This window comes from Podarcis filfolensis, assembly GCF_964270895.1.
Source record: "Podarcis filfolensis genome assembly, chromosome: 16".
In the NCBI taxonomy this organism is placed as follows: Eukaryota; Metazoa; Chordata; class Lepidosauria; order Squamata; family Lacertidae; genus Podarcis; species Podarcis filfolensis.
This window is the reverse complement of record NC_139620.1, coordinates 25,990,358-26,013,716: the sequence shown is the minus strand read 5'-3', so window position 1 is coordinate 26,013,716 and position 23,359 is coordinate 25,990,358. Positions and strand designations below refer to the sequence as shown.

General features: G+C 47.8%; 2 protein-coding genes across 7 annotated transcripts in view; one reads left to right on the top strand and one right to left on the bottom strand.

The window, feature by feature from the left end:
* Positions 1-10,296: 10,296 nt before the first annotated feature.
* On the top strand, positions 10,297-18,738 carry PIK3IP1 (phosphoinositide-3-kinase interacting protein 1). The gene is made up of 4 exons (XM_083590722.1): positions 10,297-10,942; positions 13,764-13,940; positions 15,053-15,131; positions 16,883-18,738. The coding sequence occupies exons 1-4, from the start codon at positions 10,870-10,872 to the stop codon at positions 17,088-17,090; spliced, it is 537 nt and encodes a 178-aa protein (XP_083446848.1). The 5' UTR covers positions 10,297-10,869; the 3' UTR covers positions 17,091-18,738.
* An 843-nt stretch (positions 18,739-19,581) lies between these two features.
* LIMK2 (LIM domain kinase 2) overlaps positions 19,582-23,359 on the bottom strand; it is a 53,733-nt gene continuing 49,955 nt past the window's right edge. For 5 of the 6 annotated variants that reach the window (XR_014542396.1, XM_083590169.1, XM_083590172.1 and 2 more), the window contains 2 exons: positions 22,289-22,446; positions 19,582-21,308 (listed from right to left, as the gene is read on the bottom strand). Coding sequence is in view for 5 of the 6 variants with exons in the window: in XM_083590169.1 (XP_083446295.1) it covers positions 21,152-21,308; positions 22,289-22,446 (315 nt within the window). In the remaining variant the exon portion in view is untranslated. The remainder of the gene's footprint in view (positions 21,309-22,288; positions 22,447-23,359) is intronic. The other variant, XM_083590170.1, reaches the window with a different exon arrangement.

Genomic DNA, 23,359 nt, shown 5'->3' with positions numbered 1-23,359 from the left:
TTAGTCTTGCATCCTGGTCGCACAGTGGCCAACCAGATGCCTGAATGGGAAGCCTGCAAGCAGGACCCTAGAATAGAATAGAATAGAATAGAATAGAATAGAATAGAATAGAATAGAATAGAATTTATTATTTATACCCCGCCCATCTGGCTGGGTTTCCCCAGCCACTCTGGGCGGCTTCCAACGAAGTATTAAAATACAGTGGTCTTTTAAACATTAAAAGCTTCCCTAAAGAGGGCTGCCTTCAGATGTCTTCTAAAAGTCTGGTAGTTGTTCTTCTCTTTGACATCTGGTGGGAGGTAGTTCCACAGGGCGGGTGCCACTACTGAGAAGGCCCTCTGCCTGGTTCCCTGTAACCTCACTTCTGGCAGTGAGGGAACCGCCAGAAGGCCCTTGGAGCTGGACCTCAGTGTCCAGGCTGAACGATGGGGGTGGAGATGTTTCTTCAGGTATATGGGACCAAGGCCGTTTAGGGCTTTAAAGGTCAGCACCAACACTTTGAATTGCGCTCGGAAACGTACTGGGAGCCAATGTAGTACAGTACCCAAGCATAAGAGCACTTTCCCCTCCTTCCCACAACTGTTACTCAGAAGCATTTCTGCCTCCAACCCGTGGAGACAGACCAGAGCCATCACAGCTAGTAGCCATTTATAACCCTCCCTTCCACGAATACGTCTAATCCTCTTAAAGCCATCTAGTTTGAACGGAGGGGTTTATGTGTCTGTCTTGTGGGTACGATGCCACAGTACTGCCTTAACACAGGTGTGTGTGTGAACAAGTCCACAAAGGTTCTAGATTCAGGTAAGTAGCCATGTTGGTCTGACGCAGTCGAAAAATATAAAAACGAAATAAAAGTATCTGAAGAAGTGTGCATGCACACGAAAGCTTATACAGTGATACCTCGGGTTACAGACACTTCAGGTTACATATGCTTCAGGTTACAGACTCCGCTAACCCAGAAACAGTACCTCGGGTTAAGAACTTTGCTTCAGGATGAGAACAGAAATCGCGCGGCAGCGGGAGGCCCCGTTAGCTAAAGTGGTGCTTCAGGTTAAGAACGGGCCTCCAGAACGAATTAAGTTCTTAATCCGAGGTACCACTGTACCACGAACAAACTTTGTTGGTCTCTAAGGTGCTACTGGACAAATCCGCAAAGGGTTATCAGCGAGCCCAGATCTGCTGGGATGCAGGATAAAACTCCAGCTCTCCCAAGTTCTAGTCAGATACCTTATCAACCAGAAACGGTGCTTCCAAGACGGCAGTCGAACCCAGCAGTTTTGAAAACATGCCGACACATATTAGTATAGTATAGCTTTTCCCAACCTGGTGCGCTCCAGATGTAGGCTACAGCTGCCATAAACCTCTGCATCATGGTGCCACACAAGATGGGGCTTGTGGTACTCCCAAAACATCTGGAAGCCTGGGGGGGTAGTGGTTGAAAGTTGCACACAGGAGCCCCACCGGTCTGCATCTCCTGGACAAACTGCAAAACTCCCCTGCACTCACACCAGCAGTCTGAGCTATATTGTCTGGTATCAACAGAGACCTGGACAGAGCCCTCGCTATGCGCATCATAATGGCTACAGTCGGGGAGAAGGGATCCCAGATCGGTTCACTGCTTCCGTCTCTGGGAATAGTGGCTCTTTAACCATCACTAACATCCAGCCTGAAGATGAGGCTATTACTGTGGGCTTGGTTTGGCAGCACTGCTGGGTTCCACAGTGATCAAATCTGATGGGGAACTGAGACAAAAACTTCTTTCAGTGCAATGAGCTGAGAACTGCTACATAGTGTTTTATTTGATCGTGTCTTGAGCTCTTTCAACAAGAGAACCAGGTACAAGATATTGTAGAGAAACTGGGGTTGACTTTTTGCTGCTCAACTCCCCAAGGGACTGAGTCCCCTAAGTCCATGATCAGTCAGAGGAGAATGGATGGAGGCAGGATCCAGTGATAGCAAGGCAGATATATTTTTTTCTGTGAGCAGTGGAGTGTGTTTGGTGCTTTTCAGGTGTTTCAGCCCTTAGCCTTCATCCAGTTGCTTTCCAGAGAGTAAATTCCGCTACTTCACTCATTTGCCAAAGATGCTTCTGAGCTGCGTCACTGGCAGAAAGAGCCCCGGAAGATATTATGTCCAAGGAAACTAACATTGTAAGCATGGGTGGGGAACCGCAGGCTGGGGGGGGGGTCACATAGTAGACTTAAATGGCCTCCCTATCCATCTGTCAGAATTTTCCAGTGCTAGATTTATGAATAGGCTAAGTAGGCAGAAGCCTAGGGCCTCTAAATCTAGGGTTGCGAAGAGCAAGGCGCATGGTGCACAGGCCGGTCCCTCCGATTCCAATAAAGACGAACAGAGGAATCAGCTGTGATAAACAGAACGTTTTGAGATCAAAAGCTGAAGTTGAAAACCGGAATAAGTCACCTAAGACAGCGTGCGTGGGAGAGGTCAACTACGAATGACACCAGATTCAGGTGGAAGGCCATGTTGATCTGTCATAGTCATAATAAATAAGATGAAAAAAACTTTTTTAATAATTCCAGTGGCACCTTAAAGATCAACTCAATATAAGTTTTCAAGGTATGAGCTTTTGTGTGTAATACACACTTCGTCAGATACTTCAGCCTTATAACTGTTGAAGACTGTTATGGCCAGTTGGTTCCACAGGGAAGGGCAAGGGATTCTTAAAGGGATAGGTGACCAAAATTAGCTTCTAATTGCATTCTATACAAGATCTTAAAGTAGCTGTCTTATTGCAGAAGAATTTTAGAAATACACTTGAAAGAGAAGTTGCTGAATTACAACTCATTACCAAACTAAAAACTATGGAGAGACCTGGTCTGAATGGAGATATTGGATTCATGTCCCATTATACATACTAAAGCTAAATTACTGGAATTATTAAAAAAGATCTTTTCATATTTCATATTGTTATTTATTCCGAATGACACCTCCACACAAACAAGCAACTTCCTTGGGCAGACAACGTCTGCTCCCAGGTTGCTAACTAATGCTTTTTAAGTCTCCCGCTGCAATTTTTATTTATGAAAGAATTATGAGAGGGGCGTACTTGTGCATGTACCATACTTGCTGCCGCCAGAGTTGCTTTCTTAGTTTTGGCTTCCCTCCCTTTTTTCTTTTAAAGTATTCTTTTTTCTGCTAGCATGGTTGGAAACGATGAAGGCCCAGCAAGCTTGAAGCAAGAACCAAAGGAAACTACACCCTCCAGAGCTTGAACAAGTTAGTTTCCTCTGTGCAAGTTAGTTTCCTCTGTGCAGGCCACACCTCCCTGGGGTGCATGAAAATAGGGGCCCTTCTGGAGCTCCACCACCGGGAATGGAATAAGGAGCCCCACTTTTGAGGGAGCTGCCTAAAATGTCTCAATGCGCTGGAGGTGTCCAGAAATCTTTCCATTGGCCTCCCCTCACCTGTCCCCGCCCCCACCTTAAGTTTTTGACTGCATCATTCCCAGCTAGCACAAACCCTCTTGTCTTATTCCAGCATGGCTGGGCTGCCTAAGGCTCATGGGAATTGTAGTCAAGCAAGATCTGGAGTGCTCCAGGTTCATCCAAGCTGCCATGAAGTAATGCAGAATCCAGGACTGGGGAAACGGGCCCTCCAGATATTGTCAGACTGCAACTCCCATCAGCCTCAGCCAACATGGCCAATGGGCAGTGATAATAGGAGTCATAGCCCAGAAACATCTGGAGGGCCAACATCTGGTATGGACTCGCAAAACTGCACGTGTTATTCTGTGGACATCAAGAACTAGGTTTCCTGGAGGTTCAATTTCAGGGAGTGTCAGGTGCACAGATTGCCAAAACCTAATATTTCGGTGGTAGAACACCTGCTTGGCATGCAGAAGGTTCTGACTTCTAAGCCAGATGCACACACATCAGCTGAACCATCACGGGCTCTTTTGCCTCCACCCCTTTTCAGCCTTTTGGATGGAAAAGAGTTGTGGCTTAGCAGTGTTTCCGAAACTTGGGTCGCCAACATTTTTTTTTTTGGACTACTACAACTCCCATCATCCCCAGCTAGCCAGACCAGTGATCAGGGATGATGGGAATTGTAGTCCAAAAAAACAGCTGGAGACCCAAGTTTGGGAAACACTCTGCTAGAGGATCTGCTTTGCATGCAGAAGGCCCCAGGTTTAGTAGCCAGCATCCTTATGTAGGACTGGGAATGTCTGAAACCCTGGAGAGATGGTGTCAGTCTGTGTAGACAACATGGAACTACATGCAACAAGACTCAGCAAAAGACAAATTCCCATGTCGCTAAAATGGGAATCTAGGCAACACCTTGAGTATGTGAGAGGAGTGGGTGTCGGTAGCTGACACCACCACCTTCAGGGTTGTCGTGGCTAAAGCCTGATCAACTCCCTGCTGCTTTTTTTTTTTTTTTTTAAAAACCTTTTTACATGCCAGAAAAACAAACATTTAATTGCTGCAAGCATCTGGAGAATTGAAGATGTCTTTGTTTGGGGGGGTGGTTAAAATTAGAAGTGGAAACCTGGAACAACTTCTTGGGATAGGAAAAGGAAATTATTTTCAGGGAGGCATTATGCACCCAACAGCTAAGAGACCTGCAGGCCGTGCCATGTGGCTGGTGAATCCTCCTTACACAATCCTCATGTGTGTGCCAGCCAGCCAGCCAGCCAGCTCTCTCACACACACCCCTCCTGCAGGTTTCAGATTTCAGATAACCTGCATGGTTTCAGATATCCAGATGGCCTTGCCAGGGCCAACAGACACCTCCGGTTCTGGTGAGGAATACCTCGACTTTGCAGACAGTTCGGGACAAGTGTCTTGTCTGTTCAAGGGCACCATGTGTGCTGTGTGCTGTGTCACAGAGGTGGGTGGCTGGGAGCTCCCCACTTTAGGCTTTCTCTCACACACAGAGACCGTTCTTGTTTTCTCCTTTCCTCCTCCACCTGGGAAAGGGATGCAGGGAGTGCCTTGGCTCCAGCCAAAAGGCGCGTGATCACATTGGGCGATGTGTTGATCTGCCGCAGATCTGCTTCCCCAAAGCCAAACAATGTTCAGCCAAGCCCAGAAATTATTGATAGCTGGAGCAGAAGGCGTGGCAGTTCCTTGGCTGGTAGCGCTCTCTTCCCTTCCTGCCCTCACCCTGCCACAAATATATGGCACATTTTGATCTCTTGGTGGAGACGGAACAATCTGAACCAGCCTGCCTTAATCTGCTGCTCTCCAGCTGCGAAAAACACCCTGCCTGGAGAACTGCTGCCAGTCAGTACATACAAGACTGACCTAAATGCACCAGTGCTCTCTGACTCTATAAAGCAGTTTCCACTGTTCCTTTTAGGGCCTCTGGTTCCATAAGAGTCTTTTTTTAATATAATGTGTGATAGGAATTTTGAGGTGTTAGATATATGTTAAATGTTCATAAGTGTACCAACCAAGCACATACATAGATCAGCACAGGAAGACCGACCTGGAACCATTTTGATTTTCAAACTGTCCCAAACTGACCAAATGTTTTCTCTGCAAGGTCAAAGGAAAATGGAAAAGCCTCCCCATTGTCTTTTCCTTCACAAATCCTGTCTTAAGGGTATGTCTGTGTTTGAATAGGGTGTGAGCCTGTGACCTGGTCCAGGAACTAAGTATTTATCACTACAAAAGACTGGCCAGGCTCCCCAGGCAATCCAATCAAGTAACCTGCCAAACAGGAGATAAACAACAACAGGAGAAAAACAACATTCAAATTTCTGTTTAGACCGCCTTGTCTGTGATATAGGTATGTGAGGGGTGGCCTTAGGTTACACCCCTTCTGTGATGTGGTCTTGATCTACAGGGTGGCAATTTCAAAAGTCTTTATAAGACCTTGCGTGCCATTTTTCTGGGTCCCTCCTCCTCTCCTGCAGGTGAGGGGAGCACCCTGTTGCAACAGATCAATAAAGATCAAGCTTACTAGCTGCTTTGCTTCTCAATATTCTCTGGTTGGCCTCTGTTATTCTCTCCTACCAATAGGGAACCTATGTAAGGGCTCTTGGATACACCATAAGGGAAAAGGGCAATTTTTATTTACAACAGATGCCACTTAACGTATGGCCAAAACTTGTCGAGCCTTTGCACCACCTTTGTCATCAGAGAGTCAGAGGCCGTGGCTGGGCTATCATGCGTTTGTTACAAAAACACAAACCTTGGAGATAAAAGAGAAGGAAAATAGCAGCAGGCCAAGGTCATTCTAGGAGACAAACGTTTGGAGAGCCAGAAATAGCAGCCTTTCGCCATCCAAGGTCTTGTGCTTTAACCACAAGACCCAACCTCGGAAGACTTTTAGCGCTGGCTTTTACAGAGATGTTCTCCTATTCAGAATGAAGTCATCTCTTCCCCTGACGATGAGAGGGAAGATCTGACAGCTGGATGTGGATGCAGTATCTAGCTAGCAGCTTCCCAATCTGCTCACATCATCAACACACATGGTGCTTTATGTTTCAGTAGTAGAATTGTCACCACCACGAAAGCAACAAAGCTCCCTGCATCACAAAACTTTCTAAATTTCAACTGGGGGGAAAGGGAAAGGAGTGATGGGCCTCCGTTTTTAAGAATTAAGGGGAATGAGAATGTGCATATCTGCAATTCTAGTGGTTAAGGGCGTCTTGGACTAAATACTTGCAAAGTCCCCAGTGCCCAATTTGGTTCTCAGTGCTGTATATTTAATTTATTTGCTTTTTATTTCGTAAAACTGATACACCACTCGATTGCAAAACCTCAAAGCAGTTTACAAAGGGACCGCCCCCAAAAGGCTGCAGTTTATCAAAAAAATGTGTACACCGCTTGGTTGTCTAAACAAAACAAAACTTCAAAGAGGTTTACAAAAAAAACCACACCAATAAAATTTTCAATGAGTATAATAAGCAATAATTTAAGATTAATTTGAGTTGGCTGTTCTGTTCAGAGGTGGAACAGCAGCTAGGAGGTCATTGCTTTGGAGTTCTCTATGGTACAGCCACATTACGAACGCTATTTGTAATAGGAGCGCTACTGCAATTTTTTTTGGGGGGGACTGTTTATGGACCCACAAATGGGCTTAAGTGACATGGGGGAGACAGAGGTTTGGGGCTCAGAGCCACGTGAGCCTTCTGCACTGGAAGGGCAGCCCCCCTGATACTGAATTATGTAAGTATCAGGAAATCCTCCAGGTACTTTCCATGGATGAAGGGCAGGGTGCTTTATCTGTCAATCCGATGGAATGTGGATACACCCAGCACCTTCTCAATTATTTGTGACAGCTGTCCTATTGCATGTTGCTTGAACTGCAATTCTTCTGTCTGCTTTCTCCCAGGTTCCAGGAATGAAAAGTTGTTCCTGGAACCTGGGAGAAAGGAAAAGTATCACAGCCCAAGCAACATGTGATTTTCAGCCCCTCCCTGCTTTGTTGGCCTTGTGTAATGGTGGTTCCCCTGGACAAAAACTGTCCAAACTTTTTCTGAGATGCACTCAATTCCCTAGGAGTTGGATGTGTCTGTTTCCCTGCTGGAGTTACTTTGGCTGGGGAACCACTTTTGCCCAGCTGGACAGATCAAAATACACCCACTCTTCCTCAGGACACTTTTGACAGATGGTCACATCGGTCCACTTTTAAATCACCTGCTTTCATGGAATGCCAATTTTTTTAGTTGCATCTTTCTCTCTGAATGAAGGGACGCGGGTGGTGCTGTGGGTAAAACCTCAGCGCCTAGGACTTGCCGATCGTATGGTCGGGCGGTTCGAATCCCTGCGGCGGGGTGAGCTCCCATCATTCGGGCCCAGCTCCTGCCAACCTAGCAGTTCGAAAGCACTCTTAAGTGCAAGTAGATAAATAGGTACCGCTTTATATAGCGGGAAGGTAAACGGCGTTTCCGTGTGCTGCACTGGTGCAGGCTCGCCAGAGCAGCTTCGTCATGCTGGCCACGTGACCCGGAAGTGTCTCCGGACAGCGCTGGCCCCCGGCCTCTTAAGCGAGATGGGCATGCAACCCCAGAGTCGGACACGACTGGCCCATACGGGCAGGGGTACCTTTACCTTTACTTCTCTCTGAAGAGTACCATTTGACTTAAAATTCCTTTGCAAAACCTGTATCTGAAAAGTGTTTCCATCTTGCACTAGAAGGAAAAAACTGGTGTTCTGATAGTCAAACGGAGAATATAACTAGGTATAGATCTGGTGTAGTTTGATAGTGGTATACATAGAATCATAGAATTATAGAGTTGGCAGGGATCCCCCCAAGGTTAATCTAGTCCAGTCCTCTGCAATGCAGGAATCAAAGCTAAAGTATCCCTTGCAGATGGCCATCCAACCTGAGTTTAAAAACCTCCCAGGAAAGGGAGTCTGTTCCACTGCCAAACAGCTCTTGCTGTCAAAAAGTTATTCCTAATGCTTAGTTGGAATCTCCTTTCCTGTCATTCGAATCCATTGGTTCAGGTCCTACCATCTGGAGCAGCAGAAATCAAGTTTGCTCCATCTTCCATGTGACAGCCCCTTCAGATTGTCTTAAGATGGCTACCAGATTTCCTCTCAGTCTCCTCTCTCCCAGGCTAAACATACCCAGCTTCCTCAACAAGTCCTCATAAGGCTTGGCTTCCAGACCCTTGATCCTATTGGTCTCCACATAATGTTGAATTTGGCTTTTTTTTTCTTCAGTAACTACATTTGGAAGTGATTGCCCATCTTCTTTTAAATGTGATTTCCTATTTGCCTTTTAGGCGCACATGGATTTCAACTCTCGAGTTTCTGAACTAAATCCTTACTAGAACTGCAGGAAGGATATATACCTCCAGGAACTCTGGTAGCTGAGGTTTGTTTACAGGACAAAAAATAGCTTGAACTCCACCCTCCATGTCACAGGCCTGTGCCAAAAATATGCCAGTCTGCCAGAATATGCTCACGGCCCACACTATGCCCTGACATGCTTTTCTGGCAATTTCCAGCTGGAAAAGGCAAGCAGCAATTTGCAGGCAGACATGGGCACACCCAGAATCTCATTGCGGCTGTGTTGATTCTATGTGAGAGCAACATAACATATTATCTAATGTGGGAACTTTCCTAACCTGGTGCCCTTCTGGACTACAGTTCCCAGGGCTGATGGGATCTTCTGTACCAGCCAGATGTTTTGCACTCCCAGCTCTCTTCAGCTTCAGGAATGGGGAGCACGTGGCTCTCCAGATGTTGCTGGATTGGAACTCCTTTTGGTCCCAGCCAGCACAGGGATGATGGGGGCCCAACATCTGGAGGGGCAGATGCCCCACTCCTGGTTGTAATTTAGACATCACACTTTCCCAGCCCTGCCTAAAGGTGCCAGGGATTGTAAACCACATTGAACATTACATTTGGAAAGGCGGTATATAGATAAAACGTGATATTTATTTTGAAGACGAATGCTCTGCCTCAGGCAGTCCTCAGGCTTGCAGGATCTACTTTGGGGTTTTTTTTAACTAGAACTCTATGTGATCGACTGACTGTAGCCTGGTGCAGAAGACATATGCTTAAAATTAGCAAATTTTCAGGCCAGGAATTTGTTTTGAGCATCAGAACAAATGGAGGCTTACACACACACACAACAACAACCCATTGCTGCTGGTTACTGCAATATTTCTTAATGTTGGAAGTAACATATAGGGCGTTGGTAATGTTTTGCAGTTGCTGTTGTGAAACCAACAGCTCTCCAGATATTATTGACCTGCAACTCTTATCACCGCTCACCACTGGATTGGAAAAAAATGTAAAATATTAGCACAGAGTTAGTTCTACCTATGGTGGGTTCTGTGGTCACACCCTGGTAATAATCACACTGTTTGCTGTTTTAGCCACAGGGTCGCAGGTGTAGGAGCCAGAGTCTGTCTTGGGCAGCAGACAAGGGAACTAATCGATGTAGTGGTGGAGCAAGAGAGGAAGGAAAACGCACTTGGGCAATGAGGAAAACATCAAAGTGGGTGCTAATGGGTGCTCTTAAGGTGAGGAGATGATGGCAGGGTGGGCACCAGAAGAGCCTAGCTGCAACCTCTTGGGCTTGCTGATTGGAAGGTCGGCGGTTCGAATCCCCGCAATGGGGTGAGCTCCCATTACTCTGTCCCAGCTCCTGCCAACCTAGCAATTCGAAAGCACGCCAGTGCAAGTAGATAAATAGGTACTGCTGCGGCAGGAAGGTAAATGGCGTTTCCGTGCGCTCTGGTTTCCATCAGTGTTCCGTTGCGCCAAGAAGCAGTTTGCTCATGCTGGCCATTGGACCTGGAAAGCTGTCTGTGGACAAATGCCGGCGCCCTTGGCCTGAAAGCGAGATGAGCGCTGCAACCCCATAGTTGCCTTTGACTGGACTTAACCGTCCAGGGGTCCTTTACCTTTTTTTTTACCATGCCCAAGGGCGTGACAAGTTCAATGGCCTGTGCCCACAGTGGCCAGGGACAGCAGCAGCCCACTCCCCGTCAGTGGTTCCTGGCAAATAGCATTCAGAAGCCTCTTGCCTCCCAAATGGCTAAGCCCTCTGTTCACATTGCGGCCAGTCAGGTGCTCCCAATGAGTAGCCAGGTGCGTGTCCTCATCTGCTTGATTTGGCTCGCTGGCGGGGCGTCCTCGCCCTCTCCTGCGTCCAGGTCAGCAGAGCTCAGGCGGGTAGACTGCGTCGGAGGCGGGAGGCTCCACGTGGCGCGCGTCTTCCTTGCCTTCCCGACTTAGGACCCTGCAAGCGCCTCGGTACCAGCGGAGGAGGCGGCTCCGGGAGGCGGAGCTGAGCTCCTTCAAAGGCCCGGCTTGTTTACGCCGCAAAAGCTCCACCGAAGCAGCCGAAGGCAGCGGCCGCAGCAACAACAACCCAGGCACCCGATCCGGATCACAGCGCCTCCTCCTCCTCGTCTCCAGACCGTCGTTCCTCATGGAGTCTCGGTGGGCGCTTCTCCTCCTGCTCCTGCAGCCGCTGCTCTGGGGCTTCGGCTCGGCTACGGAAGGTGAGCGGCGGTGGCCGGCCCTAGCTCCGTGCCTCTTTCGCCCGCCCGCCTGCCTTTGCAGCGGGGCGGTCTTGCTCGTTCTCCTTACGAGAGCAGCTCCGAGGGGGGCTCCGACCCACTTACGATCGACGCCCGCGAGGAGCCCCCGACCCCCTTCCCTCCCGCGAGTTCCCCCCGTTCACACGTGCAAGCTCCCCTTCCCCCCACGTGTCGATTCTGCACGTGTGAATGCACGCTCGCACCAGTCTGCTGCGACCGGAGCAGCAGAACCCGTGCAGGAAAACTCCACTATGCCTGCTGTTGCGTTATTTCGGTTAATTTGTGTTTCTGAGCCCGGACCCCACGCTGGCTTAATCGGGAGCAAGCCTCCATGGGCGCAACGGGGGCTCTGCAGAAGAGAGAGTGAGGCGGGGCAGGCGCACTCTGCATGTGCTCAGATGCACACCCGGAGGTGGGGGGGAAAGGGCGCACCCTCGCTGAGTCGTGCACGCATAGAAGCGTCTGTGATGGGGGCGCTTGATCCTTAGTGCGCATGCTCCCTCTTCTCCTGCCTCAAGCAGAGAAGGGAGGGCGGTGACGTATCTCTTTAATTCCGCTCCGCCGGCTCCTCCCTCTACCCCCCTCGCTATTGGTCCATGTTGTCTCCAGGCCTTGAGCTCGTTTCCTATTGGTCGCTGCCTTGGGGTGATGTCATCCTTCAGCCGCAGAGACCTTGCGGGGTAAACAACCCAGCCACCCCCTTTCGGGGAGAACAGGCTTAGCCACGCCTTCCTGCACGTGGGAGCCCCTTTTGACTCTGGGAGGGGGCGTGGCCCCGAGGCCCCTCCCCCTACTGCTGGAGGGCATGTTCTGTATCTCCATGGGGGGGGGGGGAGTTTCCAACCTGAAATGCGCAGGAGCCTCTCCCTGTTACTTTCTTGCGCATGCTTGCCTAGCTCAGCAAGGACTTTGCAAGCGGGGCTGCCAGCCAGTGAGCTGCCCGGCGGTGTGCGCTTACCTGGGAGTAAATGCCATTTACCTGAATGGAGCTTACTTTTGAGTAGAGATACATGTAGTCTTGGAGTCAAATTGATTCCCTCCCCCTCTTTCTTTTTTTCTTTCTCCTCCTGTGATGAGGCTGCATTTTAATGTTTCAATGTTTTAATGTTGTATTTTAATCTTGTTATTCATTCAACTTGTTTTTATTATTGTTTGTTAGCCGCCCTGAGCTCGGCCTTGGCTGGGGAGGGCGGGGTATAAATAAAAATTATTATTATTATTAGTCTTAATGATTAAGATTAAGGTTTTAATCAGTGAATTAAACGTGCAAATGCATAAAACACCCTTTGTTCTCATACGAGGCAGAGCGGTGTGCTAGCAGATGTCTGCTGCTCACGAGGGAGGGGAAGGTTCTCAGAGTGGCGCTAGTTGGATCAAGCCAAACAGGTCCTTGTCCTTACAGTGGTCAGCCAGATACACACATTATGGGAAACCCATGAGCAAGCAGGGCCCAAGCACTTGCGACTGATATTTGGAGGTATTTATTGCCTTTGACTCTGGAACTCATGGCCACATGGCCGTTGGGGCTGTTAACCCTTAATAGCCATATCTGCCAGGGATTTATCTACATTACCGGGCTTTAAAGACATCCAAGTTGGTGGCCATCGGTACCTCTTTGTACCGATGAACTGGTTTTTATTGTTTTCAATACTGTATTTTAATTGTTGATACCTGCCCTGAGACCTTGGGGTGAAGGATGGGTGGTAATATTATTATTAAAAATAATAATTCAAAACTATTTCATCATCAAACCTTTTATTGGCATCACATACAAACATCCGTAACATAACAGTACAGAGTTACTGCTTCCCCTGTGGCACTAAACATTTACCCCCAAAAAAGGGGGAGAGGCAGAGCAGACTATTGTCACATCTCTAGGTCCCCAGGGAGATCAGTTGTCTGCAATGTGTTTTGACAACAGAATACCAGATAAAGATATTTGGCCACTAACTTGGTAAGCTCCTTGTCATTCCCCAATAGTAGAAAGTGTATGACCTCCGACTCTGGTTTCCGTTTGGGGATGCAGAGTTGCTCTAGGAATTGCTGGGGGAGATCAGCATATAGTTTACATTTAAGAACCATATGAGTAAGAGTTTCCACCAGGTGGTCAACATCAAAACTATTTGGAAGGGTGTGTTGTCTCTTGGCAGCAAACAAGGCTGGACACTGTCTTTCCTTGCTTTAAAAAGAGCATCCATTCCTTGAGCACACATGGAAGAGGGTCAGTTGTGGGCCAGGCTGTTCCATCTCCCTGATCTGCTGTTGCAATCCATGCACCTTCCCCCCCCCCCCATTTCTGCTTTGCTCCCAATTTAGTGTGGCAACTCTGGAACTCCCTGTCTATTGACACCAGACAAGCACCTTCACTGTACTCTTTAAAGAGCCTGCAAAACATGTTTTTGTTTAGACAAGCCTGCTTAGACACATAGCATGTTAATGTATGTTTTAATCTGTTATTAGTTTATTGCCGGTTGTCTCTTTTGAATTTTTTAACGAGTTGCTTTTACTGATAATTCTATTGTTCTTTTTGTAAAGCTCTTTAAGGTCTCTCTGTGTGTCTTACAACCAAGCGTCTGCATAAATTTTATGAAATAAATAAATGAGTGAAACAGCCCTATGCTGGAATCTTGAGTTCCAGCACTGGGGAAAAATACACCAGGGCAAGAGGTTTTAAAGTCACCTGATGCAGGGCTGGTTCTTGGGGCACACACACGCTTTTGAACGTCCCCCTTCTCACTGTGAAATATTTTTATGCTGACAGTCATTTTCCTGTCCCCTCCAGATGCAACCTCTGCCGTCTCCCCGGCTCTCACGGTCAAAACGGCAGCAACCGATCAGGTTTTCGAGCCTGCCAACAGCTTGCCATCCCGGAGCGAGGCGGCTGCAGTCCAGCCCGTTGTCGGGATCGGCCAGAGGGTCAAGATGAGATCGAACGAGAAGAAAGACTTGGGCACATTGGGTAAGGACTAAAAGACTCCCTAGGAATGTCCTTGCAGCGGCTTTGTGTGTAGCCTGGCTCGTTTCAGAATTGCACTGACTAAAAGAGTTGGGAGTGGTTTAGTTTAGGCTTCCCCCAGTCTGGTGCCCCTACAGATGGATTAAAACTCCCTCCTAGAGGGGCACCAGATTAAGCAAGGCAGGGTTAGTTTCAAAGGAGGCTGTAAGAGCCTTTAGGCAGGGGAATGGATTTCCTCAAAGACTTGTTCACTGGACATTTTTAAACAGAGGTTAGATGGCCAATTCTTTAGCTGCGATTGCAGTGAATAGGACTAGATGACCCTCGGGGTCCCTTCCGACCTTACAATTCTATGTTTCTATGAGGCCAGACTCCACTACATCTGTTGGGTGGGTGGAGGAAATGGGTTCACTCAGCAGGAAGTGGGTAAGGTGTGAAGAGCTGGCATCCTGCGAGCTCTTTCTGTAAACAAGACAGCTGTTTCCTGGGGCAGGGTTCTGAGAATGTGAGCCATCATTTTAAAGCCCTTTAAAAAGTCTTTTAAAGGGTTTTCTAGTTCATGGGGGAAGTGTTTGTGCAGTACAGACCTACAGAAGGGATAGTCATACAGCTTCACTCTGCATTTTGCCCTTTCTAGCTGTTTAATTTTAGACAAGCCACCCTGCCATTTATATATTACATTACACCCCACATTTTCCGCCAAGGAGCTGAAGGTGGTGCACGCAGTCGGTCCGCCCCCATCTTCTCCACGCAACAATCTTGTGAGGTTGGTTAGGCTTAGATGTAGTGACTGGCACCCCAGTGAGCTTCGTGGCTGAACATGGATTCGAACCCAGGTCTCCCAGCACTCTTAAGCACTACACCACACTGGCTCTCATTTTTTGGAATGCCTTGGGTGCAGAAAGGCCAAAAAAGTGTGTGCACACGCTACTACTCAAAATTTAAGTGTTCAAAACCTGCACTTTCTCAAATGTGTGCCAAGGCGGTTGATGCAGCGTGCAAAGTTATAATTGGGGAAAGCATCCGTTGTGTTGCTTTATGTTGCAGGGTTTGGGGGCAGACTGCAGCGGTGTGCTTAAAATATGTTGCATCTGTTCTCTTTCTTCCACCTACAGGCTACGTGCTGGGCCTTCTGATGATGGTGATCATCATTGCAATCGGAGCAGGCATTGTCGTGGGCTATGTCTATAAGAGGCAAGTGAAGGGCCTTTTCATTGATCATTTGTATGTTGTTATCTTCTTCTTTTGCATTTTTTTTATTTTTTAATAAATTTTTTATTAGATTTTCCACCGTGATAACACAAACCACAAAGCAAGATGATACACAAAAACAGAAAAATAAAAAAGAAGAAAGAGGGGAGAAAAGAGAAAGAAAAAAAGGGGAAACAATAAACAGATAAACAATAACAACAAACTTAATTCTTCACAAATCCAGCCTTTTAAACATCTTGGTTGACTTCCTCAAATCCCTCCCTTCTGAGTTTCCTTGTAATTAAAAGTAACAGCTTTCCAATACCATTATTAAACTCAAACAATTTCCAATTATAGTCCATCTTGTTCACTTTTCTTAACATTCTAAATCCCATTTATTTAATTATGACTTAATTTAATCCTAGGCCTATTTGGTTTTTTCCAAGTAATTTCTATTTTTTTATATTACAGTATTTATTCAAATAGTCTTTGAATTTCCTCCAGTCCTCTTGAAACTCTTCTTCTTTCCTTCTTCTTTTGCATTTATTATATATCCCTTTTTTCCTCCAAGGAACTCTCTGTGGGGTGCATGGTTCCCCCACCCCCTCATTTAATCCTGTGAGGCTGAGGGAACACAGTGACTGGCCCAATGAGCTTGGTGGCCCAGTGTAGATTTGAACCCTGGTCTCTCAGGTCCTAGTCCGACACTCTTAAACACTGCACCATATCAGCTGTCCCTCATGTAAAACACTCTCAGCAGATCCCACCCTTTGGAATTCTCTGCCTATTGACACCCGTCAGGTGCCTTTGTCGTACTCTTTTCAATGCCTGCTAAAACATTTTTTGTTTGGGCAAAGCCCATCCAGGCATTTAGAACGTTGACATTTATTTTGATGTGTTTTTTTAGCTTATTGCTGATTTTAATTATTTTTAAAATGTTTTAAATAGCTGTTTTTCGTAGAATTGTGGAGTTGGCAGGGAAACCGCAAGGGTCATCTAGTCCAACCCAAAAATCACAGCTAAATAATTCCTGACAGATGGCTGTCCAACCTCTGTTTAAAAACCTCCAACGAAGGAGAGTCCACTGCCTTCTGAGGCACTCTGCTTAGATTCCAAAAGTTATTCCTACTGTTAGAATCTCCTTTCTTATAATTTGAACCCATTGGTTCAGGTCTTACCCTCTGGAGCAAGCTTGCTTCATTTTCCATGTGATGACCTTTAAATATTTGAAGCTGGCTACCGTATCCCTTCTCAGTCTCCTCTTTCCCTGGCTAAACATACCCAGCTCCTTCAACTGTTCCTCATAAGGCTTGGTTTCCTGACCCTTGATCATCTCAGTTGCCCTCCTTACTGAAATTTTACTTTTACTGATAAATTTGTTTTATTCTTTTTGTAAACTGCTTTGAGGTTTGTTTGTTTTTTTGCAACCAAACAGTGTACAGTGGTACCTCAGGTTACATACGCTTCAGGTTACAGATTCCGCTAACCCAGAAATAGTGCTTCAGGTTAAGAACTTTGCTTCAGGATGAGAACAGAAATCGTGCTCCGGCGGCAGCAGGAGGCGCCATTAGCTAAAGTGGTGCTTCAGGTTAAGAACAGTTTCAGGTTAAGTACGGACCTCCGGAACGAATTAAGTACTTAACCCGAGGTACCACTGTATAATTTTATGAAATAATAAAAGAGTGTGCATCAATTTGGAACCTGCACCACCACCACCACATCGTCTGACACCCTCCTTCTCCCTCCCTCCCCAGGGGCAAAGATCTGAAGGAGCAGCATGAGCAGAAGGTTTACGAGCGCGAAATGCAGCGGATCACTTTGCCGCTCTCGGCCTTCACCAACCAAGCCTGCGAACTGGTGGACGAGAACACGATAGAAGTGCACACGAACCAGACCCCCGTGGAGGAAACTCACAATGGCGACGCCCCACTGATGGGTCAAGCGGGCACTCCTGGAGCCTGAGGAACATGGGTGGGGGGCACCCTAGGAGATGCCCTGCTTGCACCCACAACGGCTGAGACTCCTCTCTCTTCTCACCAACGTACGTGGGAGTTTCATTTGTATTTCTGGTTTTTTTTTCTGTTCGGGGAGGAACAAGAAGCCTGGAAGAGTCTTGACGAGGCTCTGAAGACGTGCAAGGACTGGCTCACCCATGCTCATCCATTGTTGGGGCGTTTGGGTCCCAGCTGCATGAAACTGAATGCCACTGGACGGTCTGGTGTGGCCTGAGCCTCTTGCGAGGTCCAGCTCTTCCTTCTGCCCCCGATGGAGGGCAGGAAGAGAAAATGCAGCACCTGCCTCCTGCTGTATAGACTGCACAGTCTCCCTCCAGTCAGGAAGTACCTGTCTATATCGCCTCCTCTCGATCTTCTTCCACAGAGATGGCTTCCACCGGTCCTGGTGCCTGCAAATCTGTTACAAGTGGAGAGCTGTAGTGTAGGTGAGCTTGAAAAGCAAAAGTATTCGAACATTTGAATGTATTTCTATTTTTTCCTAAAGTGGAAGGCTGCTGTCAGAAACAGCATGGCCCTCCTTACAAACCCCTGTATTTAACAACCACAGAGTTTTCTTTATAGCTCGGTGCTTAAACTGCCTTTTCAAAAACAGTCAAGGAGGAAGCTTCCCAAATAGGAGGGCTTTTTTTTTTAGAGGGGGGTGGGTGGGCGAGCCGGGCTGTCCCTAGTGAGCTCTCTGCAAAATATGTATCTTCTGTCTTACGTACTCCAGGACTTCTAAGGCCAGGGACAGATTCTTACATGCTGGGAATTTCAATTTACAGCCATCTTTCCCTTCGTGATCTTTGTTGAGCACAGCAAGACAGCTCAGGTATGTTTCCCTCTCCCCTCCCAGCACACTTTGGGGTTTAGCAGATATGGAGACGAAAGGGATCCCCAAAGGCATTCTGTAGAGGGATGCCGTTTCCAGAAAGGCGACTTCAAGGCAACGCTAGGACCACAGGAGGGAAGAGGGCTCTTTTGCTCGAATCCTGCTGGCAGGTTTCCTACAGGCATCCGATTGGCCTCTTAAGAGGGCAGGATTCTGGGTGAGATGGGCCCCTGGCCTCATCCAGCAGGCTTCTCTTAACATTCTTAGATCTGCCCAGACGGTGCCGGCTCAAGCGCAAAAGCTCCTTCACCTCCATTTCAGAGCCAGCCAATGACTAAGTTGGCATTGGGGTTAGTAGTTCAGGGTTTTCATAGCGCTGGGCCAGTTCATCTGTAGCAGCTGTGCAAGCCAAGTGGTGGGGTGATTTATGCGGTGGCTTTGTCAGGCAGCATTTGAGGCAGAGAACCAGGATCAAGGAAGTTCTCCTGCAATGCTCTTTGTTAGGCGTAAAGCACACATAACTTCTGTTCCGCCAACAAATAACTCACTTTAGCCATACTGACTTTTTTTAAAAAAAAAAATACAACCTTCACCACTCAAGGAAGGTAGACCAGCTGCTGAGAGTGAAGGTTTCTTGTACACTCCGGTTATGCAAGACAGAGATGGGAATTTTTTTTTTTTTAATAAAGACGTTTCAATGCCTTTGAACACCATTTCCTTGTAAGTGTTTTTAAATACCTCATGAACTATGAAATAAAATAAAAAAAGAACTGTTCAGGCTGTATTTGTGTTATTCTGTGGAATGGTCAGGTGTTGCAACTAGAAAAACTACAGCTGCCTTATTTTTGAGTCAGATCGTTGATCCACCTAGGCCACCTGCACTGACTGGCAGCAAAGGTTCTCCCAATAGTCCCAAATTTTATCCACTTAAAAAGCAATATTCCACACCTTTTCATCTCTGGTGTTCCTTAAAATGGGGAGGCTAGTGGTGTGGTGAAATAGGTAGGTACACAACCCCCACCCCATCAGTTGAGGAAAAGTTTTGAACCCTATCTCCTACTCTTCAAAATATTCTGGTGAGCTCATCTATGTTATGGAGCTTTCCCTAAAATTGCTGGGGTGAGAAGGGTAGAAATTTTTTCTTGGGTTGGAGATGAGCCTTGCTTAGGTTAAAAGCAAGGATGCGAGAAGGAAGCTCTGGCCCTCCAAAATTCCACAAGTCCCAACCAGCAGAGCCAATGGTGAGGGATGATGGGGATTGTAGTCCATTGACAGCCGGGACCCAGCAGGTTCCCCATCCCTGCCTTACAAGAATGCAGAAGGAAAGGGTAGCTTCACAAAACAGAAAGATGGCCACCCTTTCCAAAATGCACTGCAGCAGTTTGGTTGCTGCTGCTCCCCTTAATCTCTGAAAGAAAGAAAAACTTGAGGAAAAGTCCCCAAGGCCTCCCCACTGATGCCCACCTCCCCACTTTGTCCCACCACCCTTTTTATATCCCACAGCTTATGGCACATCTGCAACAGCCCTCAGAACTGGGTTTCAAGACCAGCAACAGCAAACGCTGCTTTGATCCAAAATTGGCCACATTTTGAAGATGTTGGCTGTCCCTTTTAACACAGAAGCCACTTTTGTTTCCATAGGATAAAGTTTATTGCTTTTAATTTAGTCAAAACCGTTTTGGTGTGCAATCAAACAAGAGTCCAGAATCTCTTGAACACGTGATCCAAGTTTCTCCTCTCTTCGCCCCTGTTTATAGAGGGGGACCCACATTTATTAAAAGAGGAAGAAGGGAGCGAAATCTTTATCAAAATGCCTTGGGCCTGGAGACCACCACTGGCGTAGGGCTCAGAAGGTCCAGTGGCTCTTAACCCTTGGGAGGATTAAGCCGGATAACTGGAGTTTAAAATGGCTTGGCTAGTAGGGACCTCATGTCTTTTGAGCTGCTTGAGGTCCAGATCCATGGTGCAATCTTAGGGGAGAGGACCGAAAGCCACGATGACTGCACGCCCATCCCAAATTCATGCTAGGTTGGGTTGGGTTTCCCAAGGAAAGTGACTTTGCTGAGGCCCACCAAGAACAGGGGAAAGATCCGGCCAACTGAATCCATGTAGTGTGTGTGCTGCCTTCACCAGAGAAGACGGAAGCTAGGAATGTTTCCCTTTCCATTCTTGGTATATCCAGGAAGAGTGTGTGTAGATGCAGGCCAGAACCAGTGGTGTCTTAGTTCTAAGGGAAAGAGAAGCCTGAAATGGAGGACAGAGGTAGGTGACTTAAATCAGGTTACAACGAGGGCTTCAGACTATCAGATCCAAATAAGAAAGTGGTCTCATTCCCTGTCAGCTGCAATTAAATGGTGAATTGGGAAGTAGCTCTTTGCTCAAACCCAGCTGTTCCAGACCAAGAAGCCCCTACAGTGTGAGGCCACTGAGCCCCAAACTAGGACAGCCTCACCCTTTCTGTTCCCACTGCAAAGTGGCTCAAACAGCCGAGAGCAGCCTGCTACTCTGGAGCGACCCTTTGTGCTCACTGGAGGTTGTTCTTCCCCTTCTGACATGGGAGGTTGGTGGAAGCCCAGTTCGCAAGTTGGCTGTGTAGTGTTTTTGAACGTTTGCTTGGAGGTATTTGTAGAGATGAGGAAGAGAAGGGGGATCCTTTGCAGGAGAGAGGCTGTCTTTGAGCTGCTCCTGAAGAACTTCCCAACTCCAAGAGGAGTGGGGAAGGCAAACACACTCCCTCTGCCTGCAAGTAACCTCTGCTGACTCTTCCATGCCTTTTCCAACAGCAGACAAGGCACCCAGGTTGGGGGCAGCTCAGCCTGCCCCTCCCAGGCAAATGTCCCAGGCTCAGGAACCTTTATAAACACTTGCAGTCTTTTTGAGGCCCAAGGCACCACTGTGATAGAGACCTGCAAACAGGGCCTCACAATTTTGTGTTTCCAAAAGCTAGAGAGTGTCAGTACTAAAAGTCACAAGCAGGACAGGATTCTGCTTCCAGAACATGCCACAAATCCACAGGAGGAACGTAGTCCAAGGTGAGGCGACGGAAGGCAAATGGGTGCCTTGTTAATGTCCTGTGAGGATTCGGAACATCAGCGCTCGCTCTCTCTCGCTCTCTCTCTCTCTCTCTCTCTTATGCCCCTGCTGCCCCACTCCCTCCCCACAGGCAATTTATGGAAAGTGTGCACAGGTCTTGAGGATTAGGTGAGGTTTTCAGGTAGCTTATCCCGGATCAGCCCATGCTGCATGCTGACGTTGTGATCCAGCAATTCCAGTTCTGACGGAAGAGGGATTCCCAGCTCTCCCAGGTACAAGGAAAGGGCTTCAAAAGAATCCTCCAGTTTGGAAAACGGGGGCCTAGGGAGAGAGGAGGAAAGGCAGTAAGTTAATGCTGTCTCTCTACAGATCAGGTCACCTATGGAGAGCAGGAATTTCCTCCAGGCGACCAGAAAGAGATGTTTAAAAGCAGCACACAAGTGACTGAAGCAGGTGTGCTAGGAAGGGCTGTGGTTCAGGGAACTCCCACCAGGCCAACCACAATGGAATAAGACAAAAGGGTTTGTGTTGGCTGGGACCAATGGAAATTGTAGTCAAAAACTTCAGGTGATAGGAGGCTGATGGAGAGACTTCTGAACACCCCCAGTCTATTGTGGCATTTTAGGCTGCTCCCCTTCTTCCATCCCCTGTGTTGAGGCTCCAAGAAGGAAGGCCTTTCACATGCCCAGGGTGGTGCAGCCTGGTCTGCCTTGCACAGAGGAAACAAGAGCTTGTTCCAGCTCTGGAAGGTACAGTTTCCTTTGGTTCCTGCTTCACGCTCACTTGACATAAATAACAGCAAACCACACTGGCAGGAAAAATAACACTTTAAAAGAAAAAGGGAGAGAGCAAAGTCGAAACAAAGGAAGTGCTCTGTCCCCCGTGAGGGTGGCCCGCACGCAAATATGCCCCTCCCTCAAGCAGAATGCCAGGAACAGACTCCATCAGCCTCCACCAACCTGATGCCCTTCGGTCGTTTCTGGACCACAGAACCCAGTGGCGTAGCGTGGGTTGTCAGAACCCGGGGCAAGGCAAGTAATTTGCACCCCTAACCTGTGGATTTGCGCCCCCTAACCTGTGGATTTGCGCCCCCTAACCCTAACCCCCAGATGTTGCGCCCGGTGCGGCCGGCCCCCCCTGCACCCCCCACTACGCCACTGACAGAACCTATCAGCCCCAGGCAGAATAGCACCCTCCAAAACATCTGGAGGGAAGCAGGCTGGCACCAGACCAAAAAGAAGCAGGAGGGTGCAGAGCCAAGATCTCCCTTCATCCTGCTTTGATCCCTCCAAAGGCCTCACCTGCTCTCTGGCTCTAGCCTGCAGCAGATGGCTGCCAGGGGGAAGAAGGCCGGAGGGCAGTCGGTGGGAACAAACTTTTCCCAGAAGAGCTTCACGTTGAGGCCAAAATCCAGAGTGCGGGGGAGGCAATCTGGATCGGCATACACTTGTCCGATGATCTGAAACAGAGAAAGGAGCCGTCAACGTCACGGAAAGCAGGACTCGGCTGTGTGCTGGCGCCACCACCTGGGGCTGCAGGTGATAGGAAGGAGGAACTGAACCAGATCCCAGGAGGGAAGCCTGGACAGGAACAGGCCCTTAGGAGCATTTGCATGGGAGAGGAGAAAGCAAGAAGGGAGGGCAGGAAGGGCCATGGTAGAATATCTGGACTTTCAAGCAGAAGGTCCCAAGTTCAGTCTCCAGTGGCATCTCCAAGTACGGCTGGGAGAGACTCCCTGCCTGAAATCCTGGAAAGCTGCTGCCAGTCAGAGTAGGCAATACTGAGCCAGATGGACCAATGGTCTAACTCAGCAGAAGGCAGCTTCCCATGTTCCCAATAGGGAAAGCGGAATGGGTGTTAATTAATGCAACAAGTTTTGGAGAAAAGATTCTACACTTAGATTAGCAGACAAAAAGCAGAGGCAGCGCATTTAAAGGCTGAATCTTTATTTTTCCAAGTTTCTCTGGTCAAGGACCAGGTGAGTAATAATAATAATAATAATAATAATAATAATAATAATAATAATAAATTTATTATTTATACCCCGCCCATCTGGCTGAGTTTCCCCAGCCACTCTGGGCAGTTCTCAGTTGAGTGTTAAAAACAATACAGCATTAAATATTAAAAACTTCCCTAAACAGGGCTGCCTTCAGATGTCTTTTAAAGAGAAGATAGCTGCTTATTTCCTTCACATCTGAAGGGAGGGTGTTCCACAGGGTGGGCGCCACTACCGAGAAGGCCCTCTGTCTGGTTCCCTGTAACCTCACTTCTCTCAATGAGGGAACCGCCAGAAGGCCCTCGGCGCTGGATCTCAGTGTCCGGGCTGAACAATGGGGGTGGAGACGCTCCTTCAGGTATACAGGACCGAGGCC

Bases quoted from the DNA above. Each gene is read 5' to 3' on its own strand.
- PIK3IP1 (XM_083590722.1), top strand. From the start codon at position 10,870: ATGGAGTCTCGGTGGGCGCTTCTCCTCCTGCTCCTGCAGCCGCTGCTC. The intron at 13,941-15,052 runs GTAAGGACTAAA...TTCCACCTACAG, and splicing joins GAAAGACTTGGGCACATTGG to GCTACGTGCTGGGCCTTCTG. The intron at 15,132-16,882 runs GCAAGTGAAGGG...CTCCCTCCCCAG, and splicing joins GTGGGCTATGTCTATAAGAG to GGGCAAAGATCTGAAGGAGC.